Genomic DNA, 14628 nt, shown 5'->3' on the forward strand with positions numbered 1-14628 from the left:
TTTTGGTGTCAAAGTAAGGAGCTGTACTCCCCATGCCACCTCGAACCACTCTGTTGCTGCTTCTCCGGTGTGTCTAAGCCAGGAACAACCACATAAAAAGCCACCCATGGCTTCTAGATGTGACATGGAGAGGTGTTTTTCTACCTGAATGAGGTGTTCATGGAGCAGCAAGGCTTCATCACACTGGAAGAGAAGTCTTTCCCCCAGGGATGGGTTGCAGCAGCAGGTGAAAGGATCAAGCCCTGCTGCTGCATCACAGGCAGCTGGGCTGAAATTCCTGGCAGCAGCTGGAGCACTTTGTGTTTATGGTGATCCTACTCCAGCATGCCTCAGGCTTGGCACCTATATTTAGTGGCTTTCGAGGCATCCTTAGCCATGTTGTAGACCTGAGGGGAAAACCATGAGCAGCTCCTCAGAAGGGTTTGGCCCAAGAGAAGCAGCTCGGGGCGTGCAGGTTCCTGGGCAGCACAGGGGAGCTGCTTGCTTGTGTTCTCACAGGGCTGCTTGCTTTGCTCCAGTCACACAGTGCTGGTGCTTGTCTTCAGCATCTGCCAAGCTGTGGTGGCTCAGGCAGAAAGGGCATCCCTGCAATAGTGCAATGTCAGTGTTCTCCTGTTACCCTGTCTCTGATTTCTGCTGCAAGCCTTCCTGGCAGGAAAGAGAAAGCTGCTGTCTTTGAAGCGTTCCAAGAGAAAACCTCCTGTATCAAAGAGCCACACTCCAGAGGAATGGGAGGATTTTTATCATAGAGAAATAGCCACCAGGACTTGGGTTTTTTGTCATTAATAACATCTAATTCAAAAAGCAGTAAATCCAGCCTCAAGGCAGAGTGGGCAGCCTGCAGCCCTGCTGATTTCACACTGAGCTCAGGGATGAGCTTGACCCGTCCAAGCTGGCTTCAGGGGGCTCCTGATCGTGATGCATTTGCAGCCAGATGTGAGGGCCAGACTGGGGCCTGAGCACAGCACAAAGCAACCAGTGATGCCTTCCTAACGCTGCAGCTGGTCTCTCCATGGGCTGAAGGCAGGTGGGTACATCTCGTGCTCTGAGCAGTGTAATCTTGTTTGGGATCTCTTTATAAAGTTAATGGCTGTGTAAGATCCAGTAGAACAAGACATCATTAAACCCTGTCTGTGTTCACAGTCAACTTCCTGATCCTAATCTGGGGAGAGAGAGAGAGCATCCAGCTATTTGCTACCCATCCCCAGAGGGTGTGGGGAAGGAATTCTCTCCTGGCACAGTAAGGCAAAAGTGATAAACACATGTTTGGGGTGGACATCTCAAAGTCCTGCATGGCTTCAGCTAGAGCAGTGCAAGGTGGGTGAGCCCTGCTTGGAGAGGGGTGAACTCTGTAGTGAAGGGTCTCTGAGCCTTGATGCTGTTATCCCTTGCACTTGCCAAAGGTGAGAGCAGAATGCTGCTGCCTGACATGGCATGTGTAGGCACCAGCAGACAAGGTGCTGGGTCAGTCACCTAGACACCTTTTGGAAAAGAAAGAAACTCATTTAGTTTAAGTAAGGGGTGTGCTTTAGGGCTGTGAGTGCTGTTGCTTCACTTTTGGGTGAGAAGAAGTTTAGTTGAGTTTATTCTTTGAAGGGAACTCCCTATCTTCAGCTTTTCAAATCTCTTTTCAAATATCATCTTTCTGGGCATGATGAACTTGTTTTAGTAAGACTTCTGCCATTGTTCTCATAGAATCACAGAATCATTTTGGTTGGAAAAGAGCTTTAAGATCATCGAGTCCAACCATTCTCTGACTCTACCAAGTGCTAAACCGTGTCCCTCAGCACCACTCTGCATCTTTTCAATGCCTCCCGGGATGGGGTTTTAACCACTTCTTTGGTGAGCCTGTTACAGTGTTTTTTGCCCACCTATAATTAATTTCCAAATGCCTGGGCATCACTGGAAGATTTTTGAGACACTTTGGAAAGAATGATAACTAAACAAAGCCTTTTATTACCTCTCTCGGGTTTAGTGATTCCTCTTTGTTTTCATTTTTTCCATCCAAGGCTGCCCCTGACCAGCCTTGTGGTTGTGTGGTGCCTCTGAAGTCTGGCAAAGCCCATCCCTTCCCCTCTCCTCCCCTCCCCTTCTTCAAAAGAGGCAGCCTCGGGTTTAGAAGTTGGTTTTTAGCTTTGATTGTGCCTGGGTGCTCTCTGAATGCTAAGCAGCCCTCACAATGCATCCTTGTGATGCACCCGGGCTGTGAGCTCTCTCCAGTTTCCTGTCAGTCATACAGCTCCGTGGGGTGTGACAGGGCCATGCTTGATTTACAAGCGAGCTCTTGGGGGAGTGTAGCCATGTTATGGGCAGTGACTGAGGGACAGGATGGGCTTGAGAGTGACACTTGTAAATCTGCCACACCTGGAGCTGCTTTCTCCCATGGAGGAGTGATATTCTCCCTAATGGTGGCAAAGGAGGAAGCTCCCAAAAGGTGGCAAGGACCGGCACAGATGTGTCCTACCTGGATGATGGCTTTGGCCTCTTCTCCCCTGCCTCTAGCCCATCCTTTTGTGGGAGCATGAGTAGCAGCCCCCAAAATGGAGAGAGGAGTTTCTTTTACCTGCTGGTGCTGAAGCAGGTGGGGCTGGGGTGCTGCTGATGCATTGCTGCTGGCTGCACTGATGGAACAGGAGTCCCAGGAGTGGACGGTAAGGAAGCACTTGCATGAATTCACTCTCTTCTCTTCCACTTGTCTTCAGTCTCCCAAGCTCACAGGATCACAGAATAGTAGGGGTTGGGAGTGACCTCTGAAAATCACCCAGACCAAACTCCCTGCCAGAGCAGGAACCCCCTTGGCAGAGCATAAACACCTTGCAGCATAAGCAGCTCCAACCCCCCAGCTATTTGGGGATGCCCATCTGACAGTGTGGCAGCGTTACCCCCCCAGCTCAAAAGAGTGTTGGAGGGGTTTAGCTCTGCAAAAAATATGATCTGTCTTTGTTCCCTTATTTTATACCAACCCTTTCCTTCCAGAGAGGGTGACTTGTTTTTTGACACCTGTGCAGCTGGGGATGCTGCTGTGCATCTTCACAGCCTAACAGAAGGCTGTTAGCTGCCACCAGGCTAGAGGAAAAGGCCACCTGGGCTCCCCAGGATATTTGCAGCCTCATCACCCTCTTGCCATCAACTCTGCTTGATAACCAGAGATAACAGAGGGAGGCAGAAGCAGAAACTGTGGTCACCTGTGGTTTGGGAGTGATAAGTTGTGCTCTTGTGAAGGGAATGGACTGACAAAATATAGCAGGGTAGGCAGGAGGCTGAGTCTTGCTGGAAAAGTTTCACTGCTACTGTCCAACCCTGTCTCTTCTCCTGATAGGATGGGGCTGGGGGACACTTTGCTCCTCACCAGGGCTCCTGAGGCAAAGAGCTGCTGGTGCAGGTGTATATTAACTTTGGTAGTGCCCTTGCTTGTGCTGAGTGTGCCTCCCTCAGCCAGAGCCCAACCTCAGCTCCCCTAACACTCCTGCCATGGACTTGCTTTTGAGGGCAGGGAGTAACTTCTTGTACTCCTTATTGTTTTTTCGATTATGAAATCCACATATATTGTGCCCCAAAGAGAAAGCTTTGTGCCTTTGTGGCATCAAATTTAAGACAGAGGAAAGAGACACCGCAGAGAATGTCTCCACCCCCAAAAGCAGCTCAGCAGCAGAGCAAGTTATCAATGGAGTGGGCACTGGAGGTAAGAAAAGCATCCCAGGACATGGGCAAACTGCCCAGGATTAGGCATTCTCCACGCGAAACAGAGGAAAGATCTCCTTAAAGCCAGGTGCTTACAGTTACAGACCCTCTATGAGAGGTTGGTAAGATGGTGCAGGTGCCTGTTGTTATGGCCGGAGACAAAAGGAGGCAGAGCACCTCCTATAGACAGGCCAGGAGCAATTCCAAGGGCTGTGACCTCTGAGGTGGTCCTGCAGTGAGATGCGAGGCTCCTGCATGCACAGATCAGACCTCTGGGGAGCTGCGGAACGAAGTTCCTATCTGTTCCCTTCAGAAAGCCCCCTTCAATGACCCGGACCTTCAGGAAGGGTTTCTGATGGCCTGTGGGGACCTCTAGTGTGAGATGTGGCTTGGCGCAGGTCTTCCTTCGGTGGCATGCGGTTAGGGCTGAGGAAAGAAACTGGGGTCTAGGGCGAAAAGGCAGTGTGGATTTTGCCATGTTCCTCGCTGCGAAGCAGGCTCCAGGTGAGCTCATGGTAGGTGACCTGGCTTTGCCCTCTCCTCTAAGAAGAAGCATAGCTCTTGGCCGTGATTCTCTAGCTGGTTCTCCACGCAGAGTTGTGCTTCCTACCTTCCTGCAACCCTCCAGATTTACCCTGTAACTCCACCTGAGGGGCAGCCTTCCTGCCTTGGCACCCATGCCCCTTTGGTGGGCATTCTCTTTGACAACGCAGGTGACAACTCAACCGTCTGTCCTGTAGCACCAGAAGCTCTGCTGCAGCACAGTGGTTTATAAGGCACTTCCTCCATCTGCCCCATGGTGGGAACCATGTGGACATGGTCACCTTGCAACTATACTCCTGTTCCTGAGGCTGCTGTGGCTGATGGATGGTTCCTGTTTCTGGGCATCAGATGCCTTCCCAGCCTGTTGGTCTCTCTCTGCAGTCCTCTCCCCATTGCTCTCCTTTCCTGCTGTCCATCTCTTAGGCTTTCTCAAGTAGTTTCCAGCTGATAGCTGTAGCTGGAAGATCTCTGTGTGCACATGGGCGCATCAGTGTCTCCTGCTGGGCATCAGGGAGCCTCACCAGGGCAGGGACGCACAAGCAGGGGGAGACCTGTTTTGAGAAGCAGCTGTGGGCAGCTGTCACTGGTGTCTCAAGAGGTTGCAACCAAGAGGTTTTGCAAGAAAGCTTGCGAGGAGTCAGAAAATCATAACATGTTTTTTCCTGTGTGCATGGCTTTGTGCAGTTCTTTTTCTCTTCTCTTTGCTCTGCAAAATGCATCTTCCTCCTTTTTTTCCCCCACTCCTCTGCTTCTTTGTTGTCTTTCTGTAGCTACAGGTACTGATGTAGGATGGCTCTACCTTTTCTTGAGGGACGTACAACCATTCTCAGTTGTTCTATTTCACCTCTTTTCTACCAGTCAGGCTCTGAAACTGGGGATGATTAAGGCACTCAGTCATTTAGTCTCCTTTGCCCAGATTGTTCTTGAGGCTTCTTTTTGTTATTTGCTTTCTGGAAATACACATCCAGCAGGCAGCTGGTTTTGAAGAACAGCAGTCAGATGAATTTTCTCTAGCCATGAGTCTATGGGGTCTTCAGTGCTAAGGAGAGGGGAAAGGACAGGATCAAAATGTCCATGGGTGGTGATGGTCTCCTGAGGAGGGGGTTATATTTAGGCAGAACCATTTTCCTGAATAAAATATTACTGAATAGATATTTTTTTTCCCCCTTTTTGACCCCCTGTCTTTAACAGTTTTAATAGAACCTCAGCCAAAGGTCATTACCAAGCAGTGTTTTGCAAATGGACCTTTGGGGGGGGAGGGGAGTTGATCTCTTTAAATTGTCCTTTTGCTAAACAGCATTTCCCTAAGCTTTCTCCCCAGATACTGTTTATACAGATTGAAAGAAACCCCAATGCTTAGTGGCAAGGTTCACTAAGCAGAAGTTCATCCTAGTGAAAGTGAGAAACAGGCTGTTTTGCTCCTGACTCTTGACTGAGCAACTTCCAACACTTTTTTTTTTTTCAAGGAGCTTTGCTCCAAACTCTATGAAATGTTGTTTTTCTGGATGCTTTTCTTCTTTTCCAGGTCGTCAGAGCTGACAACGCCCCCCAAGAGCCTAGGCAGAAGGTGGCTGCTCTGAACAGGATTTAATGACCTGGCAGGAGGAGGTACTTCAGCACGTGGTGGGGACTACACTTCCCGAGAGGCTCCGCTGTGGCCATGCCCCGCTGCGGGGGGAAACCCAGGCGTTATCTAGAGCTGGAGGGACCAGCTGCCAGCTCTCTCTGAGGACAAGCAGCCATGGGACTGAGGTGTGGGATGAGGAGCACCAAGTGCCAGCTGCTGGTGACCAGCCTCTGTGTCATGGTGAGAAGGCAGGTTTTGGGGGGATCTCTGCAGAACCGAGGTGAGCTGTTGCCTTTCCCATCCCTGCTCGGAGAGGGTCGGGTTTTCCCACGTTGCGTTTTTGGCAGGCGGAGGGCAAGCAAAGCCAACTGCCTGAGTTATCGCTGCACCCTGAGCCGTTATCGCCGGCCACCAGCATCTCCCCCTCTCCGCTGATAGACTTCTGGTTTCTCAGGGCTGTCAGCTCTGCAGCTCTTTCACATCCACCTCAAAAGAGAAAGGAAAGGTCGCTGCCAGCAGAATGGGTGGGTTTGGGCCAAAAGAGATTTGCTTCTTTCTCCTTGGAGTAACAGAGGGAGAATGGACCCACTGCAGTCACACATGCGGTTGGGAGGGTGATTGGCTGCAGGTGGGTTCAGCTAGGACATTAAACCACAAAGCTTTGATGGAAGAGTGAGATTCATGCTGCAAGAGTGAAAGCTGCTCTGGGGGTCCTTTGTATCAGCTTTTGAAGCAAATTCAAGAGAAGCATTTTGACATCTGCTGCAGAGCTAATGGGAAATGGTGAAAACTGGGGAATGCTTCCCCTGAATGCTTTCAAGTTGTCTGTTGCCTTTTCACATCATTGAAACTTGCAGGCTTAAAGAAAGAAAATAACATTTAGTTCAGAGAGGACTGGTGGCTGGGAAAGAGTGTAATAAATTTCAGCCTCCCAAGACTGCTGGCTGCAGTGGCTGTGTGTTGTTCTCTCTTCCAAACAACAAACTGTGTTATCTGAGGGAAATCCAAGGACAGCTGATACTGAAGGAGATGCTAAGGCACAGCCTTTGTGGATGGCTGGACTTGAGTTACTGCTGCTGGGAGGATTTTAGACTGCTGCTTCTCAGCAATCTGAGCTAACTGGTGATGAGCCTCACATTTTGCTGGGCGTGGATTGAGCCCAGCAGTGATGCACACTCATGGAGAATCAGTAGGTGCCACAAATGAGGTTGTTTATAAGAGGGAAATGCTACAGTTTGGTGTATTTAGTTTCTGAAACTGTAAGTCTCCAGCAAAAGCTATTAGAAAATGCCATGCAGCAGGGATTGTGTTGACAGCAGCCTGTCACATCTGACACAGGGGTAGCTGCCTTATGTTTCCACATTGCAAAGGCATGAAATGCTGAAGCCTTATCTTAGGAGCTAGGAATGGCCTCACATCATGTATTTTCCAGGTTTATTACACTAGAGTTGGGTCTGTTTTTAAGTGTCCTGTCAATACCTCAAATCCAGCTCTGCCACCAGCTATGCTGCAGGAAGCCCTGCTCCAGAGACAGGTGCCATCAGACATGTTCCCTTCATCACCTGGGTTTCTCAGGGAGGATAAAGTGCTGGCAGCCACCCCATGCCTTAGGCACAGAAGTGGCCTCGGGGAAGGCCCAGCAGTGTGCTGTGGAGGCAGAAACCAGCACAGGTTACTTTGAGTGGTACAAGCCACATCCCTTTGCACACTACCATAGGAGATACAGCCAGTGGCAGGAATAGCACTACGAAGAGCAAAGCAGAGAACATCATCCCTGCCTAAAGCCCTCTTTGAAGCTGACAGTCCTCATAGCCACACATGTGTACTCTGCAGAGCAAGGTGGGACTGCACAGGTGTGCCACAAGAGTCCTCTGGGCTTTCTTTATGTGGTGGAAAATTAATCCATGGATATTGGCCAAGGGACTGTGTGGTGCTACTCATTATGCAAGACAGGAAAAGAGCTTTAGTGTGTTTGAGTGTCCAGGGCTTGTTGTTTAATGTTCTTTTGGGGGTACATGAAGTGGTCTTTGATCAGGCTGTCTGCACCTGTCTGGAGCTCAGATGCAGCCCAAGGCTGTGTCCTCTCAGCAGGAGCTGCTGCCTTCTCAGTCTCTTCCTGAAACCCTTCTTTTCTAGCTGCTGGGGTTGTCCATTGCCACGCTGAGCACCGTCACCCATTACGGCCTCCATTTCACCCTCATCAGTGACATCTCTCTGGAGGACAACTCCTATAGAGTCATCCACCACACAGGTATGTCATGATCACATCCCAGAGAGACCTTTGGTGGCTCCAAGAGCTGAAAACTCTCTTAAAGCAGTTGAAGAACATGCAGAGGCAGGGGCTGGCTTTTGGAAGGAGCACAAGTGTAGCACAGTCCCACAGGCGCTTTTTTCTGCATCAGACCCACTTGCCTGGCACCAAAGCGTGAGTGAGAGTACAGGGTGCTTGGGTGCTGCTGTGTTCATTCCTGTCCCTCTCTCTCTTTACCATCTCCCCATCCACTGTGATGTGGTGAAAGCTCAGGGGGAGCTCAGCTTTAGGCAAGCCCAAAGCTGCTGGGGAGATGGCAAGGACCTGGGAACACAAGGAGAGGGAGTGCTGCAGGACCTGAGGGAGAGCATAGAGACCAGGAGGAGATATGCAGGGAAATACCTGATTTTAGAGGAAATGCAGAGGGGTTTCCCTACATCAGAGAAAACCAGCAACTGAGTCCTGGCTAGGAGGCTAGAGCAAAGAGATCAGAACAGTCCCAACACTGAAATACTCTGCTCATCTCTGCTGTGCTTGCATCTGCTCCTTCTCCTGGGCCATGCTCTGGGCTTAAACATGTTCACACCCTCTCCAGACCCCAGTTCCAAGTTTCACTGTAGCAAGGCAAGTGTAAAAACTGTTAGTCCATAGCTAGGGTACAGCCCTCCCCCTTTCCTACACATACCAGGGGCTACATAGATGGGCACATGATCCAGCCTTGCAGGCTCTCCCTTCCCTGCCACCCCTCTCCAGCGATGCTTCCACTTTGCTTTCCTTGCAAGCATCAACTCCTTGCTGGGTTAGTCCCATGTGAGGTTTGCCAAGCCCTGAGTGAGGGTTGCAAAGCCCTTTGCAGCACACTGGCCCCTGAGCCCTGCCCCAGAGAGTACCAGCTGTGACCCTGCCTTAGCCAGAAGGAAACTGGAGGGTGAGTGTTACACCAGATTAGCAGCGGGCTCAGCCCCGATACGGACCGTGGGACAGCTGCTGTGTGTCAGCAGCCCTGCTCAGGGGGATCCTTTATCAAAGTGACAAAGTAATTGACAGCTTGCGGTCTGCTGGGGGAACCCACACCCTTTTGGGGTGCTTCACTCACCCTTTTGGGGTGCTTTGCTCTGCTGGTGCTGTGGGAACCGCTGGGAGGCTTGCAACCCTGCTAGAGAAGCAAAGCATATGTAGGTGGGAGGTACTGAATAAACTAGACATCATTTTGAGTCCTGCAGCCTGGTCCTCTTGGATCAGCTCCCCAGAATGCATGTTAGTTTGTTTGTTTGTTGCATAGAATCATAGCATAAAATGGTTTGGGTTGGAAGGGACCTTGACGATCATTTAGTTCCAGCCACCCCCACCATGGGCAAGGGACACCTTCCACTAGACCAAGTCGCTCAGGGCCTTGAACATCTCCAGGGAGGAGGTATCTACAACCTTCCTGGTCAACCTGTTCCAGTTGTTCCCTACCTTGACTGCTAAGAAGGGTGAAACCATGATGCCAGGCCTTTAGGGTGCCAGCCCTAAAGTCTTGGTGTCTGACCACAGCTCCCATGCTCAACTTCCTTCCAGCTTTCTACTTGGGGATCTGCCTGAGCATGACCCTGATCCTCGCTGCCCTGCTGAGCTCTGCTGCCACGGTGAGGGAATCGCAGTGCCTCACTGCCATGGTGAGTCCTGGGAGGGACCTGCTGGGACTGGGGTGGGGGATGTCCTTAGGCTGCTACCTCAAAATGCCAAGGGGAAGGACAAACTGTTGCTGCACCCTGTGCCACAAGGGGACAGCTTTGGAGAAGGCATCGCCCTGCAGATCTCCTCCTGCTGGGGACCGCATCCTTCTGCTCCTTGTTTCTTTGGCCAAGGAGTGGTGTGTGCAGCTTTTGGAGCGAGGTCAGAGCCAGCTGCTTATCTGCCAAAAAAATTCACGGAATCTCAGCATGCCGGGGCTTGGAAGGGACCTCTGGGAATCTTCTAGTCCACTCCACCTCTGCTAATGCAGGGGCACTCTGCAGGTTGCCCAGGGTCACAATGTCCAGGTGGGTTTGGAATCTCTCCAGAGAAGGCTTCACACCCTCTCTGCTCCAGGTTTCTGGCACTCTCATACCAAAGAATGTTTTCCTCCTGTTCAAATGGAATCTCCTGGGTTCCAGCCTATGCCTTATTTCCACTTGTCCTGTCCCTGGGCACCACTGATAAGAGACTGTCTCCATCCTCTTGCCCCCCACCCTTTAGCTCTTGCTGAGCGTTGATCAGATCCCCTCTGGGGCTGCTCTTCTCCAGACTCAACAGCCCCAAGGCTCTCAGTCTTTCCTTCTCACAGAGACGCTCCAGTTCCCTTAACACCTTCGTAGCATCCACAGGACTCTGTCCAGCAGTTCCCTGTCTCCCTAGAGCTCTTGATGAGCCGCCGGAGGAGACCACCAGCTGCAAGTCCCCGGGAGCGGCGCGGCTTCGCCGCTAGAGGGAGCCACCGGTCCACCGAGCCCCGCTCCGGGAGAAACGGGGGTCAGGCTCTGCGTGCGGGAGCAGCCACCGTAACCACTGCAAGGGAGTGGCGTGGACCCAGCTCATCCTAAACTGATGGGGGTCCCTAGGAAATATACAAGAGCTGATCACCAGCAAGCTTATTCTCTGCTCCTCTTTGTTCTGGTAGCTTGCCAGCATCTTCTAGAGTCATAGAATCATTGACTGGGACCTGCAGTCAGCAGGGACATCTGCAACTAAAGCAGGTTGCTCAGAGACCCGAACAAACTGACCTGGAATGGTTCCAGGAGTTGGGCATCACCACCACTCTGAGCAGCCTAGGTCAGTGTTTCACCATCATGTAAAATATTTCTTCCTTCTCTCCCGTATGAATCTCCCTCTTTTAGTTCAAACCATCACTCCTTATCCTGTCACAACAGGCCCTGCCCAAGTGTGTTTCTGGCTCTTTTATTGGCCCCTTTAAATCCTGAAATGCCACAAGAAGGTGTCCCCAGAGTCTTCTCTTCTCCAGCTTGAAAAACCCCAATTCTCTCAGCCTGGCCTCCCAGCAGAGGGCTTCTATCTCTGCCATCACTACTGTGACCTCCTCTGGCTTCCCTTCAACAGGTCACTGCCTCTCCTGTGCTGAGGTCTCCAGAGCTGGCCCCAGCACTGCAGGGGCAGGGGTTGTCTCAGCAGAGAGGCAGAATCCTCTACCTCCATCTGCTGCCCACATTGTTGGGGATCAGCCCAGGACTGGGGGTGGTCTGGCAGAGCTTGATGCCGGCTCATGTCCATCTTTCCGCTCCCTGGCACCCCTAAGTCCTTCTCCAGAGGGCTGCTCTCCAGCGCTTTCCCCCCAACTCGGATTGGTACCGGATGGCTGTGGTGAGAAGCGATCACAGGCAGAGGTGGAATTCATCCCCGTGGAGCTCGGAAGGTTGTCAGTGTCACATCCTGCCCTTGTGGTTCCCGCTGGGCTGGAGCTGGCAGATGTTGTCTGCCCCCTGCTTGTAGCTTTTATTTCTACTTGTTAAGAGAGGATTTTTCACCTTCCCCCACTATCGATTTGGAAGGACTTCTCCTCTCCTGCAAAGCATGTGTCTTGTTTAGCAGACCTTTTAATTCACTCTTTAATCGGAGGGAAGACCCCAGGGTATTGGTGCCTGTCAGCCGCGGCTGGAGAGGAAACCGAGCGGGGCTCAGGTGATGTCTGCAGTGATGTGGCTAATCCACCACAACTCTGCTTGGTAAACCAGCTGCCCTGGGGACATGCTGGGATGGAGACAGGCTGTGAGAGGCGTTGCCCTGCTCACTGGCCTCTTGGTGGATTCCATCTCCTCCTTGTGCCTCAGTTTCTCTACTGGCATTTCTTTTGTGGGGGTCTACTTATATGATAGATGCTCACCCTGCCTGGCTAGCTGGAGGTCTGTGTATATACAGAGGAGGGCTTCCAGTCTTTGCAGGCCTTACTGGTGCTCTCCTGATAGTGGTAATGAGTGCCCAGTGCTTAGTTAAGGTGCACATATCTCAGAAGCTCATCTTGTAGCTGCATAAGCACTGACACCAGACCAGAGAGACACTACTGTGCATCCACTGGTGCTTGTGAAGCTGCTTCCTGGAGAGTGAGAACTTAAGGATAAAAACATTATGTTCTCAAATTCTACATCATTTTCCCCAAGGCCTCTCCTAACCAGGTTTTAAGTGACAGGTTTATTGACTGTCCTCCAGTCCTGGCAAACCTTACTTTTGGGGGATTGGTGGTGCAGTGAAGTCCCGAATGTAAACATCCTGCAGCCCTGAAGGCCATGTCACTATTGAAAGGCAGAAGGAAGGAAAAGAGCAGTTTTGCTAGCACTGCATGTACGAAGGAAGGCTCTGGCTCTAGTGGGTTCTGAGGCACTGTATGCTGCTCTCTGACTGGACAGAGAGGTGGGAGAATAAAGAAATAGCAGGGAGCAACATGCCAACCAGAATATTCTAGCTGAAGTCCCTACACCTGAACTTTCCAGCCTAAAAACACTCCTGCAGAGCAAAATCTGTGTTGAGGAGGGAGCAGCTGCTCCAAGCACTAGTTCCAACCAATTTCTGTGGAGAAAAAAGCCTTGACAAGTGCCTGATATCAGGCAGTTCCTCACTGAGAGTGATGTGTTAGCAGGACCAGCACACAGCATGGGCTGCTTGCTTTACTGCTCCTGAGTGTGTCATTGCAGGCAAGCGTGGGGAGAGAGGGTCCTCAATAGCACCACAGCCCACTTTGGCCTCTGTCTCCTGTGCTCTCTCTCATGGTGCAGTGCTCCTGGGCAAGGCATCTGTGCATTGGTGCGCCACAGGAAGCAGAGCCATGTGCTGGAGCTGAGGATGGAGTCCTCGTTCAAAACAAGATCACTGGCTCATGTGGGAAGGCAAAATCCTTGTCTGCTTTTGGCTGAACTGAGTCAGGGAGGGAGGGATGTGACCTGATGGATGTTTTCTAAAATGAGCTCTTCTCTTCCCTGCCCCTGGGCTGGCTCCCAAACCCAGTCTGAGCTAGATCCCGCTCCGATCTGAAGCAGACCCCACTAACTGATGGGGAAGCATCAGAAAGGTGAATTAGGAGATACAGCAGCCAACAGACAAGGCTCTGCTCCTGCAGATTCTGCCAGGTCTCTCCAAGACAAATTGTTCCTTGCAGCAAGGATGGAAACAAGGTCATTCATAAAAGAGTAATTGATGTCTGGCTGGTGACAGCTCTCTACAAGGCTGATGTGGCTGCCTCCTGCGCAGGGAGCAGGCAGCAGCCTGCAGCCCACTCCAAGATTCTGAGAGATGGTGAACCAGCCTCGACCCTACCACATTTTGTATGCAAGCTACGTGTTGCCTTTCTCTTTTTTTTTCCTCCAAATGTCTTCTAATGTAATTATAAAGTTGCTTTTCCAAAAGGCTTTTGGCTGGGAAGAGAAAGAGCAGCCCATAATTCATTTATAAGATGTTCTCGGAGCCATGTAATTGCTCCACACTGGCTGGATGGAGAGGGAGCTTCCCAGGGGACTGCATCTTGGTATTCCCTGAAAGGCTGGAGAGAATAAAGGGAGAGCAGATGCTGGAGGGACTGAGATGTGGAAGATGTGGGGTGGAGCCAAAGAAGGGGAGGTGAGAAGGAGATTTTTAGTCTCTTGGGGTTTCTGGCCCCAGAGAGATGTCGTAAGTGCTGGAGCTGGTGGGAAAGGAAGGGAGAGCGCAGGGAAAGAAGTATGGGTGATAGCACTGGCACAGTGTTGTTCTCCCTCTCCAGGCTCATGCTGGGTCTTCTCAAACCCTTCCTGAGGTGATGTACAGAAGAGCTTTCATGTTGCTATCCATGCTGGTTTTCTCATCTATCATTATTTTCTCTTTTTTTCCCCTTTTCCTAGTCTTCAAGCTTGATTTTGGTGAAAACATAACTTTGTTATGCTGTTTGTTTGAGGGGAGGAGTTGTTGGAGGAGGTGCAAAATGCAGGGTCGGGTCCTTGTGAGCAGCAACCCAAAATGCCCTTGTAACCTTCCCTCCTTCGAGTGCCAGTTTGTGCTGTGCCTGCAAGGGTCAAATGCCCACCCCCAGGTGGGTTTGGGCTTTGGTCTGTGGCATCTCACCTTGTGTGTTTGACCCCCATCTTCACTACTTGCATCCCCCTTGTCACATCAATGTTTGATCAACCTTTCCTCTCATCTCCTTTAAGGTCTTCTGTTACCCCTTTTCAGCTCCTGGCAAGGCAACGAGTGATCTCACCACCTACACGGCCAGGCAGCTGCCAAAACACTAAAAGAAAAGGGAAGACTGCACATGCATAATTTAAGCTTCTCCCAAGAGCTGCACCAGGGTTTTCCCCAGTGTCTGATGCAGAGCTTGAGACAAGGCAGCCCCAAAAACATAGTGAAATGCTAACAGCAGCCTTATTCCTGAAGCAAAGCCCCTGGGCAGGGCATCATCCTGCCACAAGCAGAGAGACAGACTGAAAAGAGCCAGCAAAAGGCAGTTTATTGGCATGTTCACAGTCACATTTTTTCCTTTCTTGCTGCATATGGAGGAGTCTGAGGCTGTTTTTTTCCTTCTATAAACCATCCTTTTTAGGTAATTTTCGGGTTTTGCTGAAGCAGAATTGGTTAGCAGCTCTTC

General features: G+C 51.0%; 1 protein-coding gene across 8 annotated transcripts in view; it reads left to right on the forward strand.

Moving 5' to 3' along the window:
* Positions 1-3504: 3504 nt before the first annotated feature.
* Positions 3505-14628, forward strand: part of TSPAN32 (tetraspanin 32) — a 42677-nt gene continuing 31553 nt past the window's right edge. For 5 of the 8 annotated variants that reach the window (XR_010306699.1, XR_010306695.1, XR_010306701.1 and 2 more), the window contains exons 1-4: positions 3505-4196; positions 5750-6031; positions 7928-8042; positions 9603-9700. Coding sequence is in view for 2 of the 8 variants with exons in the window: in XM_064163182.1 (XP_064019252.1) it covers positions 5966-6031; positions 7928-8042; positions 9603-9700 (279 nt within the window). In the remaining 6 variants the exon portion in view is untranslated. The remainder of the gene's footprint in view (positions 4197-5749; positions 6032-7927; positions 8043-9602; positions 9701-14628) is intronic. The other 3 variants (XR_010306700.1, XR_010306696.1, XR_010306697.1) reach the window with 3 other exon arrangements.

Source organism: Pogoniulus pusillus, chromosome 24, assembly GCF_015220805.1.
Source record: "Pogoniulus pusillus isolate bPogPus1 chromosome 24, bPogPus1.pri, whole genome shotgun sequence".
Lineage (NCBI taxonomy): Eukaryota > Metazoa > Chordata > Aves > Piciformes > Lybiidae > Pogoniulus > Pogoniulus pusillus.